The following is a 24,232-nucleotide window of genomic DNA, read 5'->3' as shown; positions in this document are numbered from 1 at the left end:
AAAATACAAATTGCTGAAATGGCTAAAGGTCTACTTAACTAATACTTTTAAAGTCACGAATTAAATTAACAAGTACCATTTCTGTGTTTCTAATTACTAGCATTCAGCTTTTTGTCTTGTTTTAATGGCAATGGTGCTAAAAAGCAGACACTCACCCACACTGGCAGTTAAGAAAGTAAACTGGTGTAGCTTTCCCCAAGAGAATTTAGAAATATACATTAAAACACTAATGTTTTTCACATTTTTTAACCCAACCTTAGCCTAAGGAAATAAGAGCATGAACAAGGACTTAGCTATAAAACTGTCCTTTAAGCACTATTTCTAATGGCAGATTACTAGCATAATCTAAACATCCAACAGTAAGAAACTAGTTAAATGAATTTATACACAGCTATAAGATAGGATATTATACAGCCATCCATATAACCTTTAAAAAGTCTTTAAATCTATTTTGACATGGAAAGATGCCGAAGACACACTGCGTGTAAAAACTTTCAAGTTTACATGTTACAGAGCAACACGTAAAAGTATATGTGTATCTATTAATGAATATATGTGTGGGGAGATATGAAGGATGCCCACCAAAATATTAACAGTGATTATCACTGGAAGTTGCGATTTTATTTAATTTTTTACTTTATTTGTACTTTCTTATGATTCCATAATTTTAATGATTTAATGGTGAGAAAGTTATTCACAATATTAAGGGGGGGTAATCAAGTATAGGAGCAAGTTCCAGCTTGAAGAGGCTCTGTAGACCCCCCTCTAGCAGAACAGACAAAAATTAGTTTTAAAAAATTTATTTTAAATAATTTTAAGTCTCTGCAAAGGATCCTAAGGGGATACAACAAATGAAGAAACATTTATTCAAGAAAACCTACTAAAACTTGGTAAGAAAAGCGAGACTCCTTCTCTTCCTCCCTCCCAGCTCAGGGAGATGGAAACTCCACTAGTGCAGCCTAGAACACAGGCTTCTTGGGTCTCTTCTCCAGCTCCCAGTAGGAGGGCTTTTAATCCAGGAGCAGCATTTCTCATCCTGCCTCCAGACGCCTACTGCTGAGGCTAGTCCCGTCCAGAGCAGCTGAGAAGTCCTGGCTTCCTTCTTCTGCCCAGACACATTGGTTCCGAGAACACTAGAGCCCCAACTGCCTTTGCCCAGACTGTGGGATGAGGGTTCCATGCTGGGAGAGGCAGGCTGAGGAAAGCTGGAGTGCTTCACCGCCTCACCACTCAGCTCCTAAAGTAAGGATGTCACTCAGACAAGCACATCAGAGTGCAGCAGTAAAACAGGAATTCCAAATCACTCCACAAAGCATGGAGGAGTTAAGCCTATGAGTACTCAAAAACACTGAAAGTTGGGGTGAAGTAACTGGGAAGAAACTGTTGTTGACTATAGAGACTAAACAGTACGCCCACTAGTTTGCCAGAGAGAAACAGAGAGACAGGTGGGAGAAGGCCCCCTGGGGTCACAACAAATATCAGCCAGAAACTATCCCTTCAAAGGAGCCCAAATTTGATTGGATCAGTCTGTGAAGTAATTTATGCCCCAAAACACTGTTGAAAAGAATAAAGCAATCAGCTAGCAATTTTAGAGTTGGGTGCACCCAGGAAAAAAGGTGTCAAATGAAGTCCTGTCAAACCATGTTACCCCAGGGTGACTGTGGGCATACCCAAGAGGAGTAAGATAGGAGGCTTCACATTTCTGAGATGAAGGGGAGAACAGACTGTACTAAATAGAGTCACCAAACAAGTAAACAAGCAAATAACAATAACAAGGTGTGAGGAACACCAGTACCAAGATTACTATAATATATCCTCTAAGTTCTACAGTCCTCAACAAAAAGTTACGAGATAGGGCAAAGAAAAGGAAAGCATAACTCATACATCAGTAAATAAGCAGAAAATGTCTGTGGGAGCTACCAGATGTTGTATTTAACAGACAGACTTCAAAGAGCCATTATAAATATTGTCCAAGAACAAAAGGAAACAATGATTAAGTAAAGAGAAGCCCTGGCCAGTGTTGTTCAGTGATTAGGGTATCGGCCCATGCACTTTTCAATTCCCGGTCAAGGGAACATATACCACACATACCTCACGTACCTCAGTTCCAAGTTCCCCAGCTCTGGTCAGGGCATGTATGAGAGGCAACCAATTGATATCTCTCTCTCACATCCATGTTTCTCTCTCTCCCCCTCTCCTCCTTCCCTTCCACTCTCTAGAAAGCAATGGGAAAAAATATCCTCATGTGAGGATTAAAAAAAAAAAAAGAACCACATGAAAATTCTGGAGTTGAAAAGTATAAGCTGGAATGAAAACTTCAATAGAAGGGTTCAACAGTAGATTCAAACTGACAAAAGAATTAGCAAACAAAGATTATGCAATCTGAAGAACAGAGAAAAAAAGAATGAAGAAATATGAACAGTGCCTCACAGAAATGTGGGACACCATTAAGTGCACCAATATATACACAAAAGGAGTAGCAAAAGATGAGAGGAATAAAGGGAGCAAAATACTTCAAGGAGTACTGAATGAAAATTTCCCAATTTTACTGAAAACCATTAACCTACACATCCATAAAGTTCAAAACTCTGAGATAAACATAACAAAGAAATCCACAAACAGAAACATCATATTTAAAAAATGCTATAAGCCAAAGACAAGGAGAAAATCTTGAAAGCAGCAACAGAGAGAACTGACTCAACACTTACAAGTGAACCTTAACAAAATTAACAGCTGACTTCTCATCAAAACAATATGCATAGGCCCTGACCAGTGTGTGTGGCTCAGCTGGTTGGGTGTTGACCAGCATGGAAAGGTTGCCAGCTGAATCCCTAGTAGGGGGCATGCAAGAGGCAGCCGATCAGATGTTTCTCCCAATCCTTCTCCCTTCCTCTTTCTAAGAATCAATTTTTTTAAAAAAACACTATACGTAGTTTGATCTAATCTTATATGTTATTTTGTGTGTACATACACATAAATATACATGTATATTAAAAAAGGTTTTAGTAACCCACACATGTAACCTATATGTTCATGTAGACTAATGTCACCCAAATAAAATCCTATATAATAAAAAAAAAGAAGAAGGTTTCAAAGGACACATTTCAAAAGTTAAAATAACTTCATTCTTTAAATCAGGGGTGGGTTACCTTTTTTCTTCTGCCAAGGGCCATTTGGACATTTATAACATCATTCACGGGCCATAAGAAATTATCACCTTAAAATTAGTCTGCTATATTTGGTCAAACATTTTATTAACTCACCCCTAATGCCTTAGTAGGGCCAGACCAAATGATTCTGCGGGCCTTATATGGCCCGCAGACCAGACGCTCCCCACCCCTGCTTTAAATAAAGGAAATAAAGACTTCAAATGACATTAGAAAACCTCTGCAATATAATATTAAGTGAATATAGCCAAGCTCTATAGCATTATATCAACCATGCCCCAAAAAGAAAAATAGAACAATACTAAAGGAAAAATGTTATTTTTGTAATCAATAAATAGCTTTAAGCTATAAAACAGATAAGTAATTTAGCATTTAAATAGTCCTGCACTGCATTTTGCATATAGACCATTCTAGTCCAGCGATTTTCAGCCAGTGTGCTACAAGAATTTTTAGAATATGTGCTACCTGACTACTTAGTCAGGGGTACTGACCTCTTTTCCCTTAGATCAGTGGTTCTCAACCTTCTGGCCCTTTAAATACAGTTCCTCATGTTGTGACCCAACCATAAAATTATTTTCGTTGCTACTTCATAACTGTAATGTTGCTACTGTTATGAATCGTAATATAAATATCTGATATGCAGGATGGTCTTAGGTGACCCCTGTGAAAGGGTCGTTCGACTGCCAAAAGGGTCACGACCCACAGGTTGAGAACCACGGCCTCAGATTGTCAAATTTAAAAAATGACACCAGCCAACACAATAACAGACATCTGGTGTGAGTGAATCAAAATTAAACCTATTTTTTTGGTCAGGTCAACAAAAAATATATTTTTTGGTATGTTGCAAAATTTTAATAATTAGTTTATGTGTGCCATGAGATGAAAAAGGTTGAAAATAACTTATAAAGATGTGTAGACCATCCAAGAAAATCTACAAGAAGGTGTAGGGTAAATTTAAAGGTGAAAATTTTTATAATATATTTTTATTGATTTCAGGAAGGGAGAGGGAGAGAGAGAAACAACAATGAGGAGAGAGAATCATAGATCGGCTATCTCTTGCACGTTTCAACCCTGCAACCTGGCATGTGCCCTGACCAGGAATCAAACGGTGACCTCCTAGTGCATAGGTCAACACTCAACCATCGAGCCATGCAGGCCGAGCTCAAGCTGGAAATTTTTCATTAAAGCAAGCAATGTCAGCCATACTTGGAGATTTTTCATATATGCACTTGCCACATCCTGAGCCCAATCCACATGGTTAAAAGGCTCAAAAAATGTTTCCCAACCAACCATAGACAAAAACAGAAAAGTGATTTTTTTCAACCTTACTCAAATTATTTAATCCTAACAAATATACAGAAAGGTGGCTGAGACTGGGCAGAAATTTTAGTACCTCCTCTTGGTTTTTGCTTCCTGTCCCAGCCCAGTCATTCTCCCATCATACATAACTATTCTGGGCTAGTCACTGGCCAGCTATGCCAACAAGCATCCTCAAGCATGAAATAATCCTCCATCCCAGGATCTGGCACTACAAAGCCATTATTGGGGAAACCATCAACACAATGCTAGTCATTAGGTGAGGAAGCACTTCCTGGTTTGGGGACCATAAAAGGCAGCTGTGTAGGCTAGGGAAGTTATTACAATGCCTAAACTCCAAAAGCTAATAAGCATTCTACAGTTCAGGTCTTCCCTTTATCCACTTCTGGGCTATTACGAATGATGTCAATCATGGCTCTCATCAAAAGGAAAAAGGAAGGGGAAAGTGGAGAAAACCTTGAATAGAGGGCAACACTAAACTCACTTTTTAAATAAACATTTCTGTGAAAGTCTAAAATATGGTTTAAGGATCATTAACTCCCTCTAAGTTCAGTCAAGTTTCCTGTTTTAAGTCAGTGCCTGCCCAAAACTAATCAAGGAGAGGAACTAACTAGCAATCATGCAAAAGTCATACAGCCTGTGTGTCCTCTAGCCATCCGACTCCAAGATGGCTACAACAAAGAAGTACTCCTGTGCTAACAGAAAAATCCAACATGCTGAATAGATTACCTGGGCATTACTTCTGCCATATCTTACCAAAAAAAAACTTTTAATCTGTCTTTTTTTCTATATTCTGAAATGATTAGGGGGAAAAGTAAGACATTTCCAAAGCAATAAAGAATATTACCAAAACTAGAATTGAACAATTCTAATTATTACTCATCAACAGGGTTGGATAAATCATGCAGTTTTATCAGACTAAGGCTGCACAGACTAATTGTTCAACTATGAATGGAAACAACCATACCTTGCTTCTTCCAACTGTTTCTCTCTTGCTTTCCTCTTGGCCTTCTTTCCCTGAGTATTAGCCAGGCGGGCTCTAGCTTCAGAAAGCATCTCAAGTTCATCTACAAAAATAAAGAGAAGAAAACCTAAGTTCTTCTCCAACAGAAGCAAGGTATGTGAGAGACATACTCTAGTGCATAAGATGAGAAAAATCATCTCCTATAAATAAACACAACAACTCCTACATAACAGGTATTTTGAGAAGAGCTAAGTAAAATGAAATTAGAAAAAGCATCTAGCAACTTTTCAGTAAAAAGTGGCTATAATTATATCCTTCATTATCATCTACTAACTGGCAAAGCACAAATTGTGAAATATTGCACAACTACTATCCTATATAATAAAAGCCTAATATGCTAAGTGTCCAGTCACCCATTCAACCAATCAGAGTAATATGGTAATGATATGCTAAGGCCACTCAACTGCTCGCTATGACGGGCACTGACCACCTGGGGGCAGTTGACTGGTCGCTATGATGTGCACTGACCACCAGAGGGCAGAGGCTCTGACTGGTAGGTTAGCTGGCTGCTGGGGTCCAGCTGGTTGGGGCTGAGGGAGATGGGCCGGACACGCCCTGGAGCCCTCCCACAGTCCCTCCCCAGCTGGCCAACCTCCCATGTCCTTCCCTGGCCCCGATCATGCACTGGTGGGGTCCCTGGGAGAGCTGGTTTCAGCCCGATCCCATAGGCTAGGCCAAGGGACCCCACTGGTGCACGAATTCGTGCACTGGGCCTATAGTTTAATTATAAAGGAACTGATCATCTTCACTAGATACACCTTTTTTCCTCAGACGTATTTCTCTCCTCATTACTGATGCCTTAGGCCAGTTCCTATTCAAGGCTGTCCAATGAACTCATAAGGGAACTTTGAAAAATCTCAGATTCCAGGGTCACCCCTCCACCCTGAAATTACTGACTCGGTTATCTCCAGGGGAGGTTCTAGTACCTATATTTTTAAAAGTTCCCCATGTAACAATAATGCAGCCAGACCAGCCACTGTAAGCCTTTGGGAACCACTACCCTCAAAGAAATTTAAAAACTCAATATTCATTGAATACTTCACAACAATCCTGTAAGATAGATATTATTCTCCATCTGGCAGGAAATAGAATCAAAGTTCAAAGATATTATACGACTTGCCTAGGGTCAAACAGCTAATAAATGGCAGACACAGGTCTAAAATCCAGTTCCTCTGATTCTGGATTCAATGTCTCAAGGAGTCATCCTAAATCTCCATCACAGTCTTGTGGTAGTGCTTATCCACAGATTAAGTTACCTGCCTAAAGTCAAAGAAGTAGTTAATAGGACTGGAGCCCATATCCTGACTTCTTGGCTCTCTCCACAGAATGGGTATAAGAATACAGGATCTCAAGTGCTCACCTCTAGCCTCCAAGCAATGTGTCCTGTAGTATTATATTGCTTACCTTATTAAATGAATTGAAAAATGAGGAGATAAAGGGACATTGTCCAAAAATTATAGAGTACAAATACTCTATACATTTAAAATGAGTACATTTAAAATGAGACAGAATAACATCAGATTGAAGTGGAATTCTAAAAAGTCAGAGGTGTTTAGGAAGGAATTAAAAGAGTTAAAAAGAAGCCTGAGAAATGTGTAAGTTACCAAAGAAATAAATTCCTCACAAACATACACTTACCCTCGTCCATATCAATTGGATCAGGCCGTGCTGGTTTTGTTTCTGGATTTGGATCTATTTCTCCAGGTTTAAGTTTTCGTGGATCATCTGTTGTTTCCTCTTCGTTGTCTCTTTGGGCCGCTTTATCCCTAGAAAAGAATCCAGATGAGTTAGTAATTCTACCACATCATTTAGTCTTAGAAATACCAAATTTCTTAGCGTTGGAACTATTTTCTTTCAAAAACCCAAAGGGATGGCATAAATGGGCTGGAGAGTATTATGCTAAGCGAAATAAACCAGTCAGAGAAAGACAAGTACCATATGACTTCACTTACATGTAGAATCTAATGAACAAATTAAACTAACAAACAAAATAGAAACAGACTCATAGATACAGAGAACAGACTGACAGCTGTCAGAAGGGAGAGGATAGAGGGGCTGGGTGAAAACCATGAAGAGATTAAGCAAAAACAAACAAACAAAACAAAAAAAATCTTCATAGACAGACAAAAGTATGATGATTACCAGGGAAAAAGGGGTTGGGGGGGGAGGAAGTAAAGGGTAAAGGGAGGATAAATGGTGATAGAAGGAGATTTGACTTGGGGTGATGAACATACAATATAATGTACAGATGATGTGTTGTAGAATTATACCCCTGAAACCTATGTAATTTTATCAACCAATGTCACCCCAATACATTCAATTAAAAAAAAGATAACCCCAATGAATGGGCATTAACAAAATAAAGCATTTCTGCTATTGCTTCACCTGAAAGAAATGGTATTAAAATTACCTCTAATTTCAATGTTTCCATTCACTATAAAATAGGATCCAAGCAGTCCCTTAATCACAAATGCAGTACAGTTATACAAGAAACACACACACACTATTAGTGATGAAATAAAATGTTGCAATGGTTAACTCTCAGCAGTATTATGAGTGATTTTTGTTTTACTACTTTTTCCCTAGGTTTTCTATGATGAACATGTATGGTTTGTATATTTTTAAATTATTCCTTTAAAAAGGAATATAACAGAGTAAATAACACTGATCAACCACATGAGATTTGGAGTATACCATCCAATAGCTTTAGTTCCTTTATCTTTACTCAAATCTGTAACTAAATGTTTAAAGACAGAAAATGCTAAAATTTTATTCAGACTCATTCAGAAGATATACACACATTTTAATACTGCTTTTGGAGATCCACTTACAGAAGAAATTCATAGTGTTCCAAGCACTGGGCAGCTGTTCTTCCAATGATTGGAGCGATGGTTCTCCACTGAGTTGGCATCAACTTGGCCAAGTGTAAGAGTTTTTCCTCTTCTTCTCTGGACCATTCTGTTTTCTTAATGCTTGGATCGAGCCACTCATACCTATTAAAAACATACAATTTTATACATTAATCAGTCACCTAGCATGAATATGCTATTTACATATTAGATATACTGACTTCTAGTGTCTGAAAACAAAAGGTAACTCTCATCCTTCAATTATAAAAGCTGTTTTTTTACAACAGAATAGTCACTGCTTTTGTTTGGTGTTTTTAAATTTAAGTGAACTATTGTCATTATCTGTCTTTCCCAACCCACCCAACCCACCTTTTCCATCCAGTTTATTTAGCTGGATGAGAGGCTAGCAAGTAAGATATAACCCTTACCAAACATCAGGCAGGGACTTAGCGCCACTAAGAGAAGCAGAAATCAGAACCACTTGTTCAGGCTGAGGACCATCTTCCTCTTTGAGGTCCAATCCCTACATTATGAGCCTTTCCCCTAGGTGGCTCATAATGTTCCCCTACTCAGGTGCCTAGGAAATTAGGTCCTTCTTGTACAATTTAAAATATGATCCTAGTACCAAGTAGGTCAAGGCTGGGGCCAGATCATCCGTGCCAAGGACACATGTAAAAAGTTTAATGTGTCCACTACCTTGTGACTTAAAAAGGGATACCACAGGTGTATGATGGGTTTTGCTACATTTTGGGGTAGCAAATATACAAAATTTCAACTGTAATATGAGGAAACTCAACTATTGTGAGCCAGTCTAGAAGTTAACCATTATTTATCATTCATTTCTTTGGGGAAGAAAGTTCTAATCAACTTTTAAACTTCTGGAGCACAATCCACTTATAAGCTTGAGTCCATCTTTACCTAAAAGCAGATTTATTTTATGCTTCACAAAGCAGTCTCAAACACATTAACTCACTTGGGCCTCATATCTCCACCAGATGGAGCCAAGTATTATCATCCCCAAATGGGATAAAACAGGGCAGAATAGAGGATAGAAAAATGCCTTGCCTAAGTTCATAGAAACCAAGTGACAGTTAAGTCTTAAATCTAAATTCCCATCTCGCCCTAGCTGGTTTGACTCAGTGGATAGGGTGTCAGACTGCAGACTGAGGGTCCCAGGTTCGATTCCAGTCCAGGGCACATGTCTGGATTTCGGGCTTGATCCCCAATAGGGGGCGTGCAGGAGGCAGCCAGTCAATGATTCTCTCTCATTATTGATGTTTCTATCTCTCTCTCCCTCTCCCTTCCTGAAATCAATAAAAACATAATTAAAAAAATAAATTACCATCTCCCACTTCATCCTTTCTGTTACATCACAACACCTTCTTTCTTTGGTAAGGGTCAAAGAACTGACATTTTCCTCAAATAATTAAAGTTGTTTTCTGTTTTCCATTCATTAACTGATACATACCATCTGGCTTTGCATTGCTTTGCTGATTTTCTATGCAGCAGTGAGGCAATCCTAGACCACTGGTTTTTCCCATATTTCATTACCGCTGCTTTAAGAATTTCATCCTAAAAAAAATTGTCAAAGAAAAACAGTATAATCAATCACAAAATTCCAAGTGAGAAAAGACAAAATTTAAATGAACTCTAAGAGGGTTTCTGGAAAGACGAAGAAAGACACACACATACCTCCTAGATCAGTGAATTTCAACCGGTGTGCCACAAGAATTTTTAAAACATGCAGTACCTGACTATTTAGTCAGGGGGACTGACCTCTTTTCCCCTTAGATTGCCAAATAAAAAAATGACAACAGCCAGCATAACAATAGCTGTCTGGGGTGAATGAATCAAAATTATACTTTTTGTGTGTGTGTCAAATTGGCAAAAAAATAATATAATTTTGGTGTGCTTCAGAATCTTAGTAGTACCATGAGATGAAAATTGAAAATCACTGTCCTAGATTTTTTTAAAAAGGTACAAAGTCCTCATTTACTATCATAATAAACAGAAAGCCAGAATCAGCCAAATGCAAGAAATTAAGAAGACACCTCTTAGAAAGGCTGTCTACCCTCCCTTACACAGAACCCCACCCCACCCCATAATACATTGGGATGGAAACAGCCCAAACTGAGAAACCCTACTTTTGAAAGAGACTAACAAAAAACTGTTCTCCAATATGTTATTCTCCTCAAAAGAGTACAGTTCATTCACACATTTATTCCATCAAAAGACATTTCCTGAGAAAGAGAATCCAACAGGACACGCCCAGCCCTAAGTCAAGATTCTCCATTATCCAATCCAGGCTTCCTGCCTCCAGTTTATGAATAGCATTTTTTCTCCAGTCCCATAACCCCCACTCTGACCCTAGAATACACATCCAGGTGTAACTTGAGAATTATTTCTCTCCCACCCCACCAGTTGGCTCTCCCTCCAGCCTCCAGATATTATTTCACCAGGGTACCCATTCTGATATGGAATTCACCAATCTCAAGGGAGCCCAGCAAGATAAGCCATAGACACCAAAGATAACAAAAGCCATAGATTAATGCACTTGGGCATTTTGCTTTTAGGGTTTTTTCCACTTGAGCTATACACCTCACACATGAGCTGCTCCACCCCACCGCACCTTCCCAACATCAGACTTCAAAAGACTTCAGAGCTCAGGCCACTGCAGCAGAATCCTGCTGCTACGTGATTTTGTACATCTGTCTGTCCGCCAGAAGTCATCTCTTCTCCGATTTAAACAGCCTGGTGCCCTCTGAGCAAGCTGTGGGGCAAAGTTGTCTGGTGGCTGACTTTACTTGTAACTTTGTTGCAGTACTGCTATACTTAAACACTCCTTCAACTTCGTATATACAGGCATGAGCAAAAATAGGTTTACAAAGTGGTAATACAAGTAAGTAGTACAATAATTAATACATAACAATACAAGAATAAACTGTTTTGTGTACTCACAACTGTAAACCTACTTTTGCCCACCTCTGTTTAGCAGTTTTCTACCTACTAGATGCATTCCACATTTTACTAAGCAACCTACTATCATGTTGGTTCCTGTCCTAGGTTCTAGGGAGACCAAGATCCGGTCCTCTTGCAATGCTGTCTGCTGGGGGAAAGCAGTAGCAACCAGCACTTACTGAAAGAATACTAATGATTATCATTAGAAAAATGAGAAAACAGTTTCTGAGAGGTTAAGAAGCTTGCCCAGGATCACAGAGCAGGATGTGATGCCTGGAAAAGGTCAAAGCAAGCTATAACAAACGGGTGAAAGAGGGGCGATGAGAACTCTCGGGGTAGAACTAATTTTTTTACAGGAAAATGGGCAAAAATTCCAGGAAGAGTTTCTAAACTGGATCTTGAAGGATGGTCGGAAAGAGGCCAAGCAGGAGGAGGATTATTTAAAGAAAGTACAAGATGTATAAATACACAGCTCGTGAAAAGATACAATGTGCTCCAGAAACGGGCAAATTTCGTGCACTCTGAACACGAGCTGCACTGACATCTTTCTCCTTTTCCTCTCCCTCTACGGCAGTGGTTCTCAACCTTCTGGCCCTTTAAATACAGTTCCTCATGCTGTGACCCAACCATAAAATTATTTTCGTTGCTACTTCATAACTGTCATGTTGCTACTGTTATGAATCGTAATGTAAATATCTGATATGCAGGATGGTCTTAGGCGACCCCTGTGAAAGGGTCGTTCGACCGCCAAAGGGGTCGCGACCCACAGGTTGAGAACCGCTGCTCTAGGGGCTCACCACTGGCATGATCCACTATATTTCTGGAAGCAACGAAACTACTGTCATCAGTTTGCCCCATCTGCCTTCTTTCCAGGCGGAGGAACGACAGGACGAGACACGCATGGGGTCTGTCGGGAGGACTGGCAAAGTTACGCCTGGATAACAGATAACAAGAGGGACAAACGGGCTCTTCAAACCCGGCACTCGAGCCGCTTCCCCTCTGCACGGAAGTCAAAACAGAAACAAAGTTGTGGCCACGGCACTTCTTTATGTTTGAGCATCGAAGAAAGGCACGGTGCCCGGGCTGAGGGGCAAGGGTGCCCCCCAAGAAGACCAACTCTCGCTGAGGTCCTACCGCCCCCTCCAGACTGAGTTCCGTGGTGGGGGGCCGGTGGGGGGGGTGCATCCTCTACTCAACGGATGCTCACTGGGGGGCCTAGCAAGTGCCTGGCAGGTACCCAGGTGGCTAAGTCACAGTCCCTGTCCTGGAAGTGCTCAGACAACACAGGGTCGGGGACCGGGAAAGGCGCGGAGGGTCCGCCCGGCGCCGCCCCCAACCCAGACCCCCTGCAAGGTCTCCGCGCCTCCGCGACCTCCACGCGCCTGCGCACAAGCTGCCGGCGGGGGCGAAGGGCAGCGGACGGCGGGAAAGGGGGACTCACCTCGGTATTCCTCCACACGCCCCCTTTAATCATAATTCGAGGCATCTTGGCGGCCGGGTGTCTCGGCAAGCGGCCGAGGAGAGCTTCCGAGAGGTAGCAACGGCGCCGCGGCCACGAGACGCCAAGCCTCCACTTTCTCCAGGCGCGACCTTCTGCTATCTGAAGACCTGCGCAGGCGCAAGGCGGTGGGCGGGGCAGCCAGCAGCAAGTATCGCGAGAACTCGTGTGGCGGAAAGGAAAGTCGGAGCGTGGTGCAGGCGGCAGTCCGGGAGGACGGCAGGAAACCGGGAGGCCGCTCCGGCTGCAGCGCGGGACGCCGCGCGCACACCCGAAACTGATTGGCGGACAACACGGAGGTGGCGAAAGGTCAGCCGTGGCTCTCCGCAAGGAATGTAGGGGTGGACAGGTCGTGACGTCACCTAGTGGCAGAGAGTGGGAACCTCACGCGCGTGGAGTTTCAGCCCAGTCGGTTTAAAAAGAGCTTTGTTAATGATCCATTTAGCTGCTAAATTTTAGCACTTGCTTAGGCGTTTAACTAATAGGAATGTATGCACAGAAGACTCAGGAAAAGACAGTCGCTTATTGAAGCCTAAATGTCCTAACCTGTAGAGATAGTAGTACCAACCTCATAGGGTTGTCCTAAGGACTAAATCTCATAAACCAAGCACAGTCTCTGATACATAATAACTGCTTAAAAAACAAACAAAAAAAATGGCAGCTATAGCCCAGCCGGTACAGCTCAGTGCTTGAAGTCCACCCCTGAACCTAGAGGTCACGGTTCAATTCCCAGTCAAGGCACATGCCTGGTTTGTGGCTGAATTCCCAGTAGGGAGCGTGCAGGAGGCAATCAATCGATAATTCTCTGCCCCCCCCCCCACTCCCTCTCCCTCTCCCTTTCTCTCTCTAAAGTCAATAAAAAGAATTTTTTTTAAAGAAAGGTGTTTTGTGTTTTTTTAATAGCAACCTTCAGTGATCCGTGGTTGTGCCAGAAACGCCCTGTAGGGTGGGTGACCTTTACCTCTTGTCCACTCCATCCCCAACACCACTCGGTTGCTATGTGTCTCTCACACACACACATACTGGCCATGTGATTGATGTGATCAAAACTGAGCCAGTTAAGTCTCCTCCCCGGAATTTTGACACCGGAACCTGGAAGAGGCCAGTGGCTCTGCTGGCCTATGAATCTCTACTGTGACACCCAGGAGCTGTCTGCCGCAATCTTTTGGACTATGTCGGCTAGAAAGGGAAGACAGCAGGAGCCAGATGCATTGAGAGAAGCAGAAAGGGGAGTACAGAGAGACAGGCAGGTCCTGGCTGTGTGGGAGTCCCTGGAAGCATGCCTATTCTTGAGTTCAATGATTACTTCCCCTTTTGGCTTTAGCCAGTTGGAGTTGGGTTTCTATTATTCGTAAGCAAGATTCCCAACAAACCCAGGCCTCTCTCAAGAGCCATTTCAGATCTAACATCCAAGAGTCCGTGATGATGGCTTCTCCGTCCTACTCAGGACCATATGTCACCTTTGTATCAACTGGAAAAGGTGCCCCTTCTTCAAGGCAGTTTATTGACACCTACTGGAAAATTGTCACAAAATAATTGTTTTGAGAACAGGACACTCTCATTACAAGAAAATTGGATCTACCATGTCTACAATGTGAATTGTGTCCCCTCAAGACATGCATTGTACACCCACTTTCTCATTCACCCAAATACGTTCCTCAGAACACTGGGATACTCTATTAAAAATAAACAAGTCTTGCCCTAGCCCAGTGGTCAGCAAACTGCAGCCCCTTGAGTGTGGCTCTTCCACAAAATACCACATGTGGGCACGCACGTACAGTGCGATTGAAACTTCGTGGCCACACTCAAGGGGCCAAAGAGCCGCATGTGGCTCACTAGCCGCAGTTTGCTGACCACTGCCCTAGCCGGTTTGAATCAGTGGTCAGCCTGCGGACCAAAGGGTCTGGGGTTCGATTCCGGTCAAGGGCACGTCGTACCTCGGTTGCAGGCTTCTTCAGCCCAGCTCGGGGCATGTGCAGGAGGCAACCAATCAATGTTTCTCTCACATCGATTATTTCACTCTGTCTTTCCCTCTCTTTAAAAATCAATAGAAAAATATCCACGGTGAAGACTTAAAATTTTTTTTAATTAAATGAGAAAAGACGTGGACACACGGGGAGAACAGTATGTGAAGAAGGAGGCATGGGTTGGAGATGGGTCTACAAGCCAAAGGAATGCCAAAGATTGCCAGCCACACCAGAAGCTAAGAGTGAGGCATGGAATGCATTCCAAGAAGGAACCAACCTTGCTGACACCTTGATCTCAGCCTTCCAGCCTCCAAGGCTATGAGAGAATGAATGTATCCTGCCTTCAGCCACCCAGTTTGCGGTACTTTATTATAGCAGCCCTGGGAAATGAATACACTCCCTTTACAATATAACATTTCCAAGCTCATTTGACCCTGGAAGCCATTTTTCTTATATCCGTTGATATGCAGGAAACACAGTTTGGGAAGGTCTGGCCCAGAGAAAGGAGGTTGGAGGTCCATCAGTTTACAAGGTGTAAGGAGAGATGTAAGTGGGAGGGTTTTGTAGGTTGCATTACCCCCCTCTTTCCCACCCCTCATCCCTTTCTGGGGGGCTGGTTCTGACTGAGCTAACTATGCTTAGCTGAGAAAACAACAAAATTTAGTCTCCCTTTCATCCAGTTTTTGCCATCAAGAAACTGTCCAAGAAAGGGCTAAAATTAGAGTCCAAAGCCTGTGAGGACAAGGCATGGCTAGGGACTGGGGTCAGCCACCCCTATAATCTTAACCTCCGTGCCCCCTCCCCACCAATAAACAGATGGAATTTAAGTAGCAACATTATGCTGCTTTGCAAATTGAATTTCAAAACACATCTTCTAGCCCCCACCCCATCTACCAGATTGCCATCCCTCAACCCCTCCCTCCCACTTAGAAATTCCTCAGCTAGTATTGGGAGAAATTAATGTGAAATGGTTAGTCATGTTAATTGGCTTGCAGTTCACCTACTGAGATTTCCTTGTGGTGGGTCCAGTTATAGTTTGTAATTTTTTTCTCAGAAACTTATCTTCATGGGTATTATTTATTTTTTAAAAATACATTTTTATTGAATTCGGAGAGGAAAGAGAGGGAGAGAGAAATAGAAACATCAATGATGAGAGAGAATCATTGATTGGCTGCCTGCTGCACGCCCCCTACTGGGGTTCAAGCCCCCAACCCAGGCATGTGCCCCTGACCGGAATAGAACCTGGGCCCCTTCAGTCCACAGGCCAACACTCTATCCACTGAGCCAAACCCGCTAGGGCTCATGGGTATTATTTCTAAGGAGTCAACTGAACCCAGCGTGTGTGTAGGGAAAGGAGGGAATGTCCCCAAAAAGAATTTGCTTTTTCTCAGAATATGCTTTTCTCCCAGAAGTTCAAGAGTATTTTTGAACTCATTTCTCAGTTTGGGATTGATAGTCCAGTCAGGTAATTTACATGTAGACCCTGCATCCACATGGTACAGGCTTGGGATTTCATTTCTCACAAGAGACTTTTTTCACATGCATGTGACAGACCCCAGACTGAGATGCCCAATGACATCCTGGACAGTTCACCTGTGTGTGTCACAGTTTCCCCGGTTTCAACTTCCCAAAATTGAGCTCCCCACAGAAAACCTGTATTTCCCCACAGCACTTCTTATTCCAGTGAATAGCACAGGCTGCAGGTTGTGTCAGTGGTTCACTGCTCCAGGGACAAATGGAGTTGAAGTCTTGCACACTGCTCACCAAGAGGTACATCCACAGGACTGTCCACAAAGAGGGCATCCTTCTCTAGGTTATAAAGATACCACATGGGCTAGACTCCACGTGCTGCCTTGGCAATAGCACTATCCACCTTGGCCACTTCTCCTTCTCCCATACCTTCCCCCACCCATATCTAAGCCATCTCCGAGTCTAGCCACTTTTACCTCCTCGTTAGCCATCAAATCCCTCTCGTTTGTGCCACCTTGGCTGTAAGTTGCTAGATTTAGCAAATAAAAACGTAGAACTCCCAGTTAAACTTCAGATAAACAAGTAATTTTTAGTGCAATTATGCCTCATGCATCCATTGTCCTCCTTTCCTAAGAGAACCCCAATTTTTACTGCCGCCCACACTGCACGCAACCAGAAGAACACATTTCTAGCCAGATGATCATACCCATGCTCACACCACCACCACTGGAAGCTGCCCCCACACCCTCTCTATATTTTGTGGAGGTGTATACATTTCCTCAGAAAACAAGTCATTGGGTATAGGGTTTCTTATTTGATATTAGGCTGAGTCCCTCCATGCACAGGAAATGTTTACTTGTCATGTATGTATTTTGTACCAACTCCAGGTGTTGGCTCCTCAAGTTAGTGACTACCCCTCCCCCAGGGTGAAGTCAGGCTATAACCCCTCCTGGAGTTTCCCAACATGGAAAGGACACCAGGCATCTCAAAGAGGCTCCCACATCCTTTCCCAGAGCCCACTGGGAACTTGGCGAGTATCCCCCTTAAAGGTGCACCACCCATGTCTGGCACATTGCCGAGGTATCATGCGCTCCTGATTGTCCAGCCAGGAAAGGAACGCCTCTCTAAGCCACTGCCATGATCTTGAAGTATCCAACGCTAAAATACTTCAACGACCCAAATCGTACAAACAAGGCGTTTACCTACCTGCTTTTTAAAATTGATTTTGAGAGAGAGAAAGAGAGAGATTTGTTGTTCCACTTATTTATGCATTCACTGATTGTTTCTTGCATGTGCCCTAACTGGGGATCGAACCCCCAACCTTGGTGTACCGGGACAATGCTCTAACTGAGCTACCTAGCCAAACACCTAAGAGCAGAAGGAAACAGTCTAACTAAACTGAATACCTGAAACTAGAACTATTGACAATGGACTCATGCAGAATATCCCTAAGTCAGTTGTGGGATTTAAAAAGTTTAATACCCTAATTACTTAATATTTTGAAAATGTAGTTGGCAGAGACTATAGAATCAGTCTTGGAATTGTCTTCTTTTAGCTTATTTGGACTTTGGTGCCACTAGCTGTATAACAATTTTCCCTCTGATCCACAGAGGCCATTTTTTCATTTTTCTCAGGATCTGAAAGTAGAATGCCTTATGTGCATTCTAAGTCAGTATTCTAATGAATTTACTTGTCAATGTCCTGTAAAGGTTGTTTTTATTAAACCTCCAAACTTCAGTTAAATAAAGTAAAAATGAACACACACACACACACACACACACACACACACACACACACACCTGTACACATACATTATTATTTACCAAAGAACCTAAAGTGAGATGAAGGGGATATTCATCCATGAAGTTCAACCTCTTTGTGCCGAGATAGAAGAAAGGGCTGGGCCCTGGCCAGTGTGGCTGAGTTGGTTGGAGTGTCATCCCGTGTACCAAAAGGTCATGGGTTTGATTCCTGGTCAGGGCACATACCCAGGTTGCCAATTCAATCCCCAATTGGGTTGCATATGGGAGGCAACTGATGTTTCTCTCTCACATCTCTCAAATTAATAAAGAAGTATCTTTGGGTAAGGATTTTTAAAAAGGAGAAGAAAGGGCTGGAACAGCTGTAACATATTTTTCCCATTTGGCCTTTGTCTGTGCCTTAGTGTAAGAAATCAGGCGAGCCCCCATCCAGGGGTCCTGGTAGAACACAAAGCATACTCAGGAGCCAGGCAGCAAGGCCAGCACCTTCACTCCTGCAGGAGGGTGCACAGCACGTGGTCTGGGAGCACCCGCACCCGGAGCAGGTGGTCTGCTCAGTTTTTCAATCCTGATGCACGTGACCTGTTCCTCACTCTTGATTGCAGCTCAGGCGCACAGTCTTTCACAATTGCTAATTTGAATGGAGGGGTTGGCCTTTGCTGTTTCAAGATGGTGGCCCCCAATGGAGCTGCAACTCATGCGGCCAAAATGGCAGCTGTCTAAACTGTTCTTTGACAGAAAAGATGACTTGTTTATTCTTGCAACTCCCCCCTTTTCTTTATTTAAACTGTTTTCTTCAAACTCGACTAATATTCATTGACTTTCATGCTCTACAGTGTCTAGGGAGAAGACTAAGTTGCTGTTTGGTCAGTGCAGTTTCAATTAACCTTTGGATAATACATGGGATGATGTACTATCCCATCGCTGTAACTCCTAATCACAGGGGTGAACGTGGATACCATTGCTCCCTTCCACTTTCCAAATCATTGCTCTAGTGCAGTGGTTGGCAAACTGCGGCTCGCGAGCCACATGTGGCTCTTTGGCCCTTTCAGTGTGGCTCTTCCACAAAATACCAACTTCTGCGCGTGGGCCACGAAGTTTCAATCGCACTGTACGTGCACGCCCATACGTGGCATTTTGTGGAAGAGCCACACTCAAGGGGCCAAAGAGCCGCATGTGGCTCTCGAGCCGCAGTTTGCCGACCACGGCTCTAGTGAATCAGAGAAAGGATCCTCAGTCCCAAGCTCCAGCTCTCTCGTCAGCTAAAGCTGCTGTTGCCTGTGGGGCCTCAGTGATAGTCCGTCTGCTGTGTTGTCAAGATGAATGTATAACACTGACCCCCAACATTACACATATTCCTTCGTTTTCTGTCAGAATCAGATCCAAGGCCAACCTATTCTCCCAGGTCACCCTGCTGGTGGCATCTAGCTGTCCAGCTATGCCTTTAACTGTGTCTCAAGTATAGCTAACAAGCCTATGCTAGAGGCCCGATGCACAAAATTCATGCAAGAGTAGGCCATCCTTCCCCCAGCTGCCAGCACCGGTTTCCCTCTGGTACCCAGGATCCGGCCTTCCCTCGCAGCCCCAGCTTTGTCTGGAAGGTCGTCCAGAAGGACATCTGGAAAGATGTCTGGTCTAATTAGCATATTATGCTTTTATTATTATAGATAATAAAACCCTAACATGCTAAGTGTCCGGTCATCCATTCAACCAATCAAAGCATAATGTGCTAATGATATGCTAAGGCCACTCAACCACTCGCTACTACATGCATTGACCACCAGGGGGCAGAACTCTGACTGGTAGGTTAGCTTGCTGCTGGGGTCTGGCTGATTGGGACTGAGTGAGATGGGCGGGACACACCCTGGAGCCCTCCCACAGTCCCTCCCTGCCTGGCCAACCTCCCCCATCCCTCCACGGCCCCAATCTTGCACCGGTGGGGGCCCTCGGCCTGGCCTGCACCCTCTCCCAATCTGGGACCCCTCGGGGGATCTTGGAGAGCCGGTTTCGGCCCAATCCCACAGGCCAGGCCGAGGGACCCCACTGGTGCACGAATTTGTGCACCGGGCCTCTAGTAGTAAGTATAATTAATCCAATCACATTCCTGTTTACAGTGGCCACCAGAACAGGACAGATTCAAATCCTGCAGTGATCTGATTTCTAGCCTTAAACTCCTTTGGCACTCCTGGAAACTCAATGGAATCTGTGTATATATGGGGATCAAAGGACCCTCCAGGACTCTCTCTCCTCTTCCTAGTCGTTATCTGTCCATTGAAAAAGGTTTACAATATATCAAAGTGAAAGGGATAGCCAATTGTATCAGAGCGCAAGTTCCACTCCATTTGCTGGGCAAGGCCACAAGTAAGGGTCCCTCATAACACCACCAGACGTCAGCACGGGGTATCAACAGTGCAGCATGGTTGGCTTCTGAGGATACTTGGCTATTTATGCATCAGTATAAATTTCTCATAAACTCCGAGTACTGTTCCCCCCACACACCCCCACACCCTTGAGAGGCAGGAGTTATAATTTACATCAGAGGATGAGGGCCGAATCGTTTTGGGGGGTCCTTGCTCTTTACCTCTGTTGAATGGGAACAACAGGGAAAGAGTCTTACAGGAAGCATTTCCCCAGGCAGTTTCCTCCTGGTACAAGGCAAGCACATATTCCATCCCATTACTGTCTGAGGTCCCTCCAAATGGAAATGGGACCACTTGGGCCTCTAGCCTTCCTGCCACGCAAGCATAACAGTCACTTTTATTTAGGGCACATACAGAATATTTAATCCATTCCACCCAGGCATTCATTCCCTTATATCCTACTTCTATTTGCATGGCGATGGCAGTGGTCAGCAAACTGCGGCTCGCAAGCCACATGCGGCTCTTTGGCCCCTTGAGTGTGGCTCTTCCACAAAATACCGACTTCGGTGCGTGGGCCACAAAGTTTCAATCGCACTGTATGTGCGCGCCTGCACGTGGTATTTTGTGGAAGAGCCACACTCAAGGGGCCAAAGAGCCGCACATGGCTCGCGAGCCGCAGTTTGCCGACCACGGGTCTAGGGGATCTTGTCCTGTGACATCTATTCCTAAGTCTAGTCCTAGCCAATCTTTTGACCTAAGGGCTGAAATAGTCAAGTCATTCAAGTTATCTATAACCATTAATTTAACTGGGTAAGCACGATTTAGATTGTACACCTTCCTCCAGCCCACATTGTAAGCCCCTGCAATTTGCCAGATCCCCAAAGCAAATAGAACTCAGTACATGATGGTTATTAAGACAGCTCACAGCTTTTAGAATCAATTTCAAGGGGATATGCCCTGGTATGGCCATTCAAGTTGAGTTGTGTTCGCCCGTGACCCATGTGTGATGGGTCCAACCTCACTCTGCAGTCCAAACAGCAGTCTCTGTGGAAAGCAAGACAGGTAGGGTCCTTTCCAGGAGGGTTGCAACTTGCCTCCCTTCCAAGTCTGGATTAGAACAAATACAGTCTTCCGGTCGATGGTGAAGAGCCGGAAACTCGAGAAGAGGGCTTTGGGTCAGGAGGCCTTCGAACCTGAGAGAGAGTAAAGTAGAAGAGATACCTAGTACAGTTCTTAAGAAATTCCGTCCTTAATTTTCACTGTGGGAAGATGGCGAGTCATTCCGGAGCCCACGGGAATCAGCTATAGTCAGCTCTAGGTAAAAAACAAACAAACAAACAAACAAACAAACAAAAAAACTTTGATTAAAATTTAAACCCTAGGAAGACTGTCAAACCCATTCTACCAAAAGATGATACAGCATTCAAAGTGACAGAGGGTATTCACCACAAACATAAGCTAGTAAAACTCCAGTTCCCCCAATTAAGCTTCCCTTTTTAAAAATATCTGATTAATATAACATATAATAATATATAGAACTTTTGCTTCAGAAAAGGACTAACCAAAATAAGGTTTATCACTTCATTTTTCTAACTTCATTTGTGTTTGGGTGCAGTCAGCAAATGACACTACTTGGATTTCTGCTATCAGCCTCCCTGAGTACATTGATATAAGCTATTTATTCTCTGTTTAGGGAGGCAAAATGCAAATCATTTACTCTTAAGTGTCCTTGGTTTAGGGAAGATAGGATTTACTAGATGGCTCCAAATTGCTGTTTAACTATTTCAATTTCCCCATTCTACTTATCCCCGCTTACTGGCCTGTATTATTTATTCAATTTCTTTTCAACATTTTTTTTACACACATTAAATAACCAGCTTTAGAAACCACTTTCTTCCTCCTTCAAAATGTATTTTCATGCCTCATGCTTTCTCTATTATACCAAAACCATAATTTTAGAGTTCTTAACCCTTAGAAACTTAATTTTTAGGTGGCATGTAAGTAATTAATATTCCACAGATTAGCAATACATTCACATTTTAAGAGCTATCCTATATAATAAAGCACTAATATGCTAATTAGACCAAACAACAGAATGACTGTCTAGTCGACCTTCCAGATGACCGTCTGGATGACCTTCTGGACAAAGCCGGGGATACGAGGGCCAGCCGAGGCAGCCAGGGCTGCGAGAGCCTGCCGGGGCTTCGAGGGACGAGCTCCTTGCACAAATTTCGTGCATCGCACCTCTAGTCCTACATAATAAAAGCCTAATATGCAAATTGACCAAATGGCAGAACAACAGGTCACTATGATGCACACTGACCACCAGGGATCAAACACTCAATGCAGGAGCTTCCCCCAGCCCTCAGGCCTCAGGCCAGCCAAGGCGGGTGCCAGTGGGGGCCCCCCAGATTGCCCCGCCGGTCACCCCACACAGGGAGGCGACCAGCAGTGGCAGCAGTGGGTGGGGCTGGTGAGCAGGCAGCACCAGGCCAGCCAAGGTGGGTGCCCCCAATCTCCCAGCCGGTCACCCCACAGATCGGTCCTAATTGCCAGCCAGGCCTAGGGATCCTACCTGTGCACAAATTTTGTGCACCGGGCCTCTAGTTTCAAATAAAACACAAGATTTATTCATTAATAGATTCAAATCCATCCTCTATATTTTCCCTAAGAGGCAAATTCAGACTAACTAATGTTTCAGTATCCTGTTATTTCAAAATATTTAGATGTTTATCATTTAACCCAGCAATGCTACATAGCCTTAAGTTATCAAAGACTTCGGAAAATTATGTATATACCTATGAGGCTGGAGGAAAGGGCAGGGGGAGAAGGGAGCAGGGCCCGCAGCCAGTTCCCAGACCTCTAGCTGCCTGGATTCAAAACTGCCACATTTTTCCTTAGAGATAACATGCGAAGGTTTGGGCGATGAGTTCAGCTTCTGATAGTAGCCGGACTGTTAAGTAAAGAAATGTTCTTTGGGAAGGGGGTGAGAATGTGGCCTTGGGATCTAAAGGCTCAATGAGGGGTCCCTTCCTTTTTCCCGTGACCCATATGCTCCCTTTCCCAGGTAGACATACCCGACCTTCAAATCACTCCCCCTTCTTTTCCTGAGAATAGCATTCCCAAGATAGACATTGACTCGGGTCTATGTATACACTTGTGGGCCCAAAAATGGGTCTAGCAGCTAGACTCTAGCTCAGGGGTGGGCAAACTTTTTGACTCGAGGGCCACAATGGGTTCTTACACTGGACCGGAGGGCCGGAACAAAAGCATGGATGGAGTGTTTGTGTGAACTAATATAAATTCAAAGTAAACATCATTACAAAAAGGGTACGGTCTTTTATTTCGATAGTTTTATTCATTTCAAATGGGCCGGATCCGGCCCGCGGGCCGTAGTTTGCCCACGGCTGCTCTAGCTGGTCAGCTAGGCCAGGTGGGTCTTCCAGCAGAGGTTTTAACTCTGGTTTTGTTTTGTTTTGTTTTTTGTTTTTTTACATGGCTCCAACTCCTTTCACAACCTAGAAAAGCTGGTTCCTGGTGGTGCAGAGGCCTCAGGGCTGGTTGGAGCCTTATCAGGACAGCCCTCCTTCTGAGGGGGAGGCTGGGATTGTAAATCTTGGATGTTCCCTCAGATTGTCCCCTGGTCGCATAGGGAGGGAAAGGCAGGACAAGGGATCTCATTTCTCTGTCTGCCCTTGTTCTCTTTTAGGCTACTCTACTTTTACAGGGAAAAGGATGACTGGCCCTTCCCTCCAACAGAGAGCATAGTCAATCTCTTCTTGAGTGACTGGACTTTTATTATTAACATTATTTATAATTATTACTAAAAAGCTTTATCATAAGTCCCTCATTTTAGTTACAT

At 43.5% G+C, this 24,232-nt stretch overlaps 1 protein-coding gene across 1 annotated transcript in view; it reads right to left on the bottom strand.

Annotated features, from left to right (window-relative positions):
- The window catches only part of CDC5L (cell division cycle 5 like), a 50,871-nt gene extending 37,720 nt beyond the window's left edge, over positions 1 to 13,151 (bottom strand). The window contains exons 1-5 of the mRNA XM_081094365.1: positions 12,757 to 13,151; positions 9,826 to 9,929; positions 8,340 to 8,501; positions 7,147 to 7,274; positions 5,452 to 5,551 (exon numbers count right to left, since the gene is read on the bottom strand). Of these exons, the coding sequence (XP_080950491.1) occupies positions 5,452 to 5,551; positions 7,147 to 7,274; positions 8,340 to 8,501; positions 9,826 to 9,929; positions 12,757 to 12,801 (539 nt within the window). The 5' untranslated portion in view covers positions 12,802 to 13,151. The remainder of the gene's footprint in view (positions 1 to 5,451; positions 5,552 to 7,146; positions 7,275 to 8,339; positions 8,502 to 9,825; positions 9,930 to 12,756) is intronic.
- Positions 13,152 to 24,232: the final 11,081 nt, after the last annotated feature.

The sequence above is a fragment of the Myotis nattereri genome, assembly GCF_964212035.1.
Source record: "Myotis nattereri genome assembly, chromosome: 6".
NCBI classification, from domain to species: domain Eukaryota; kingdom Metazoa; phylum Chordata; class Mammalia; order Chiroptera; family Vespertilionidae; genus Myotis; species Myotis nattereri.
The sequence above is the reverse complement of the archived record's forward strand: the minus strand, read 5'-3'. Positions and strand labels throughout refer to the sequence as shown.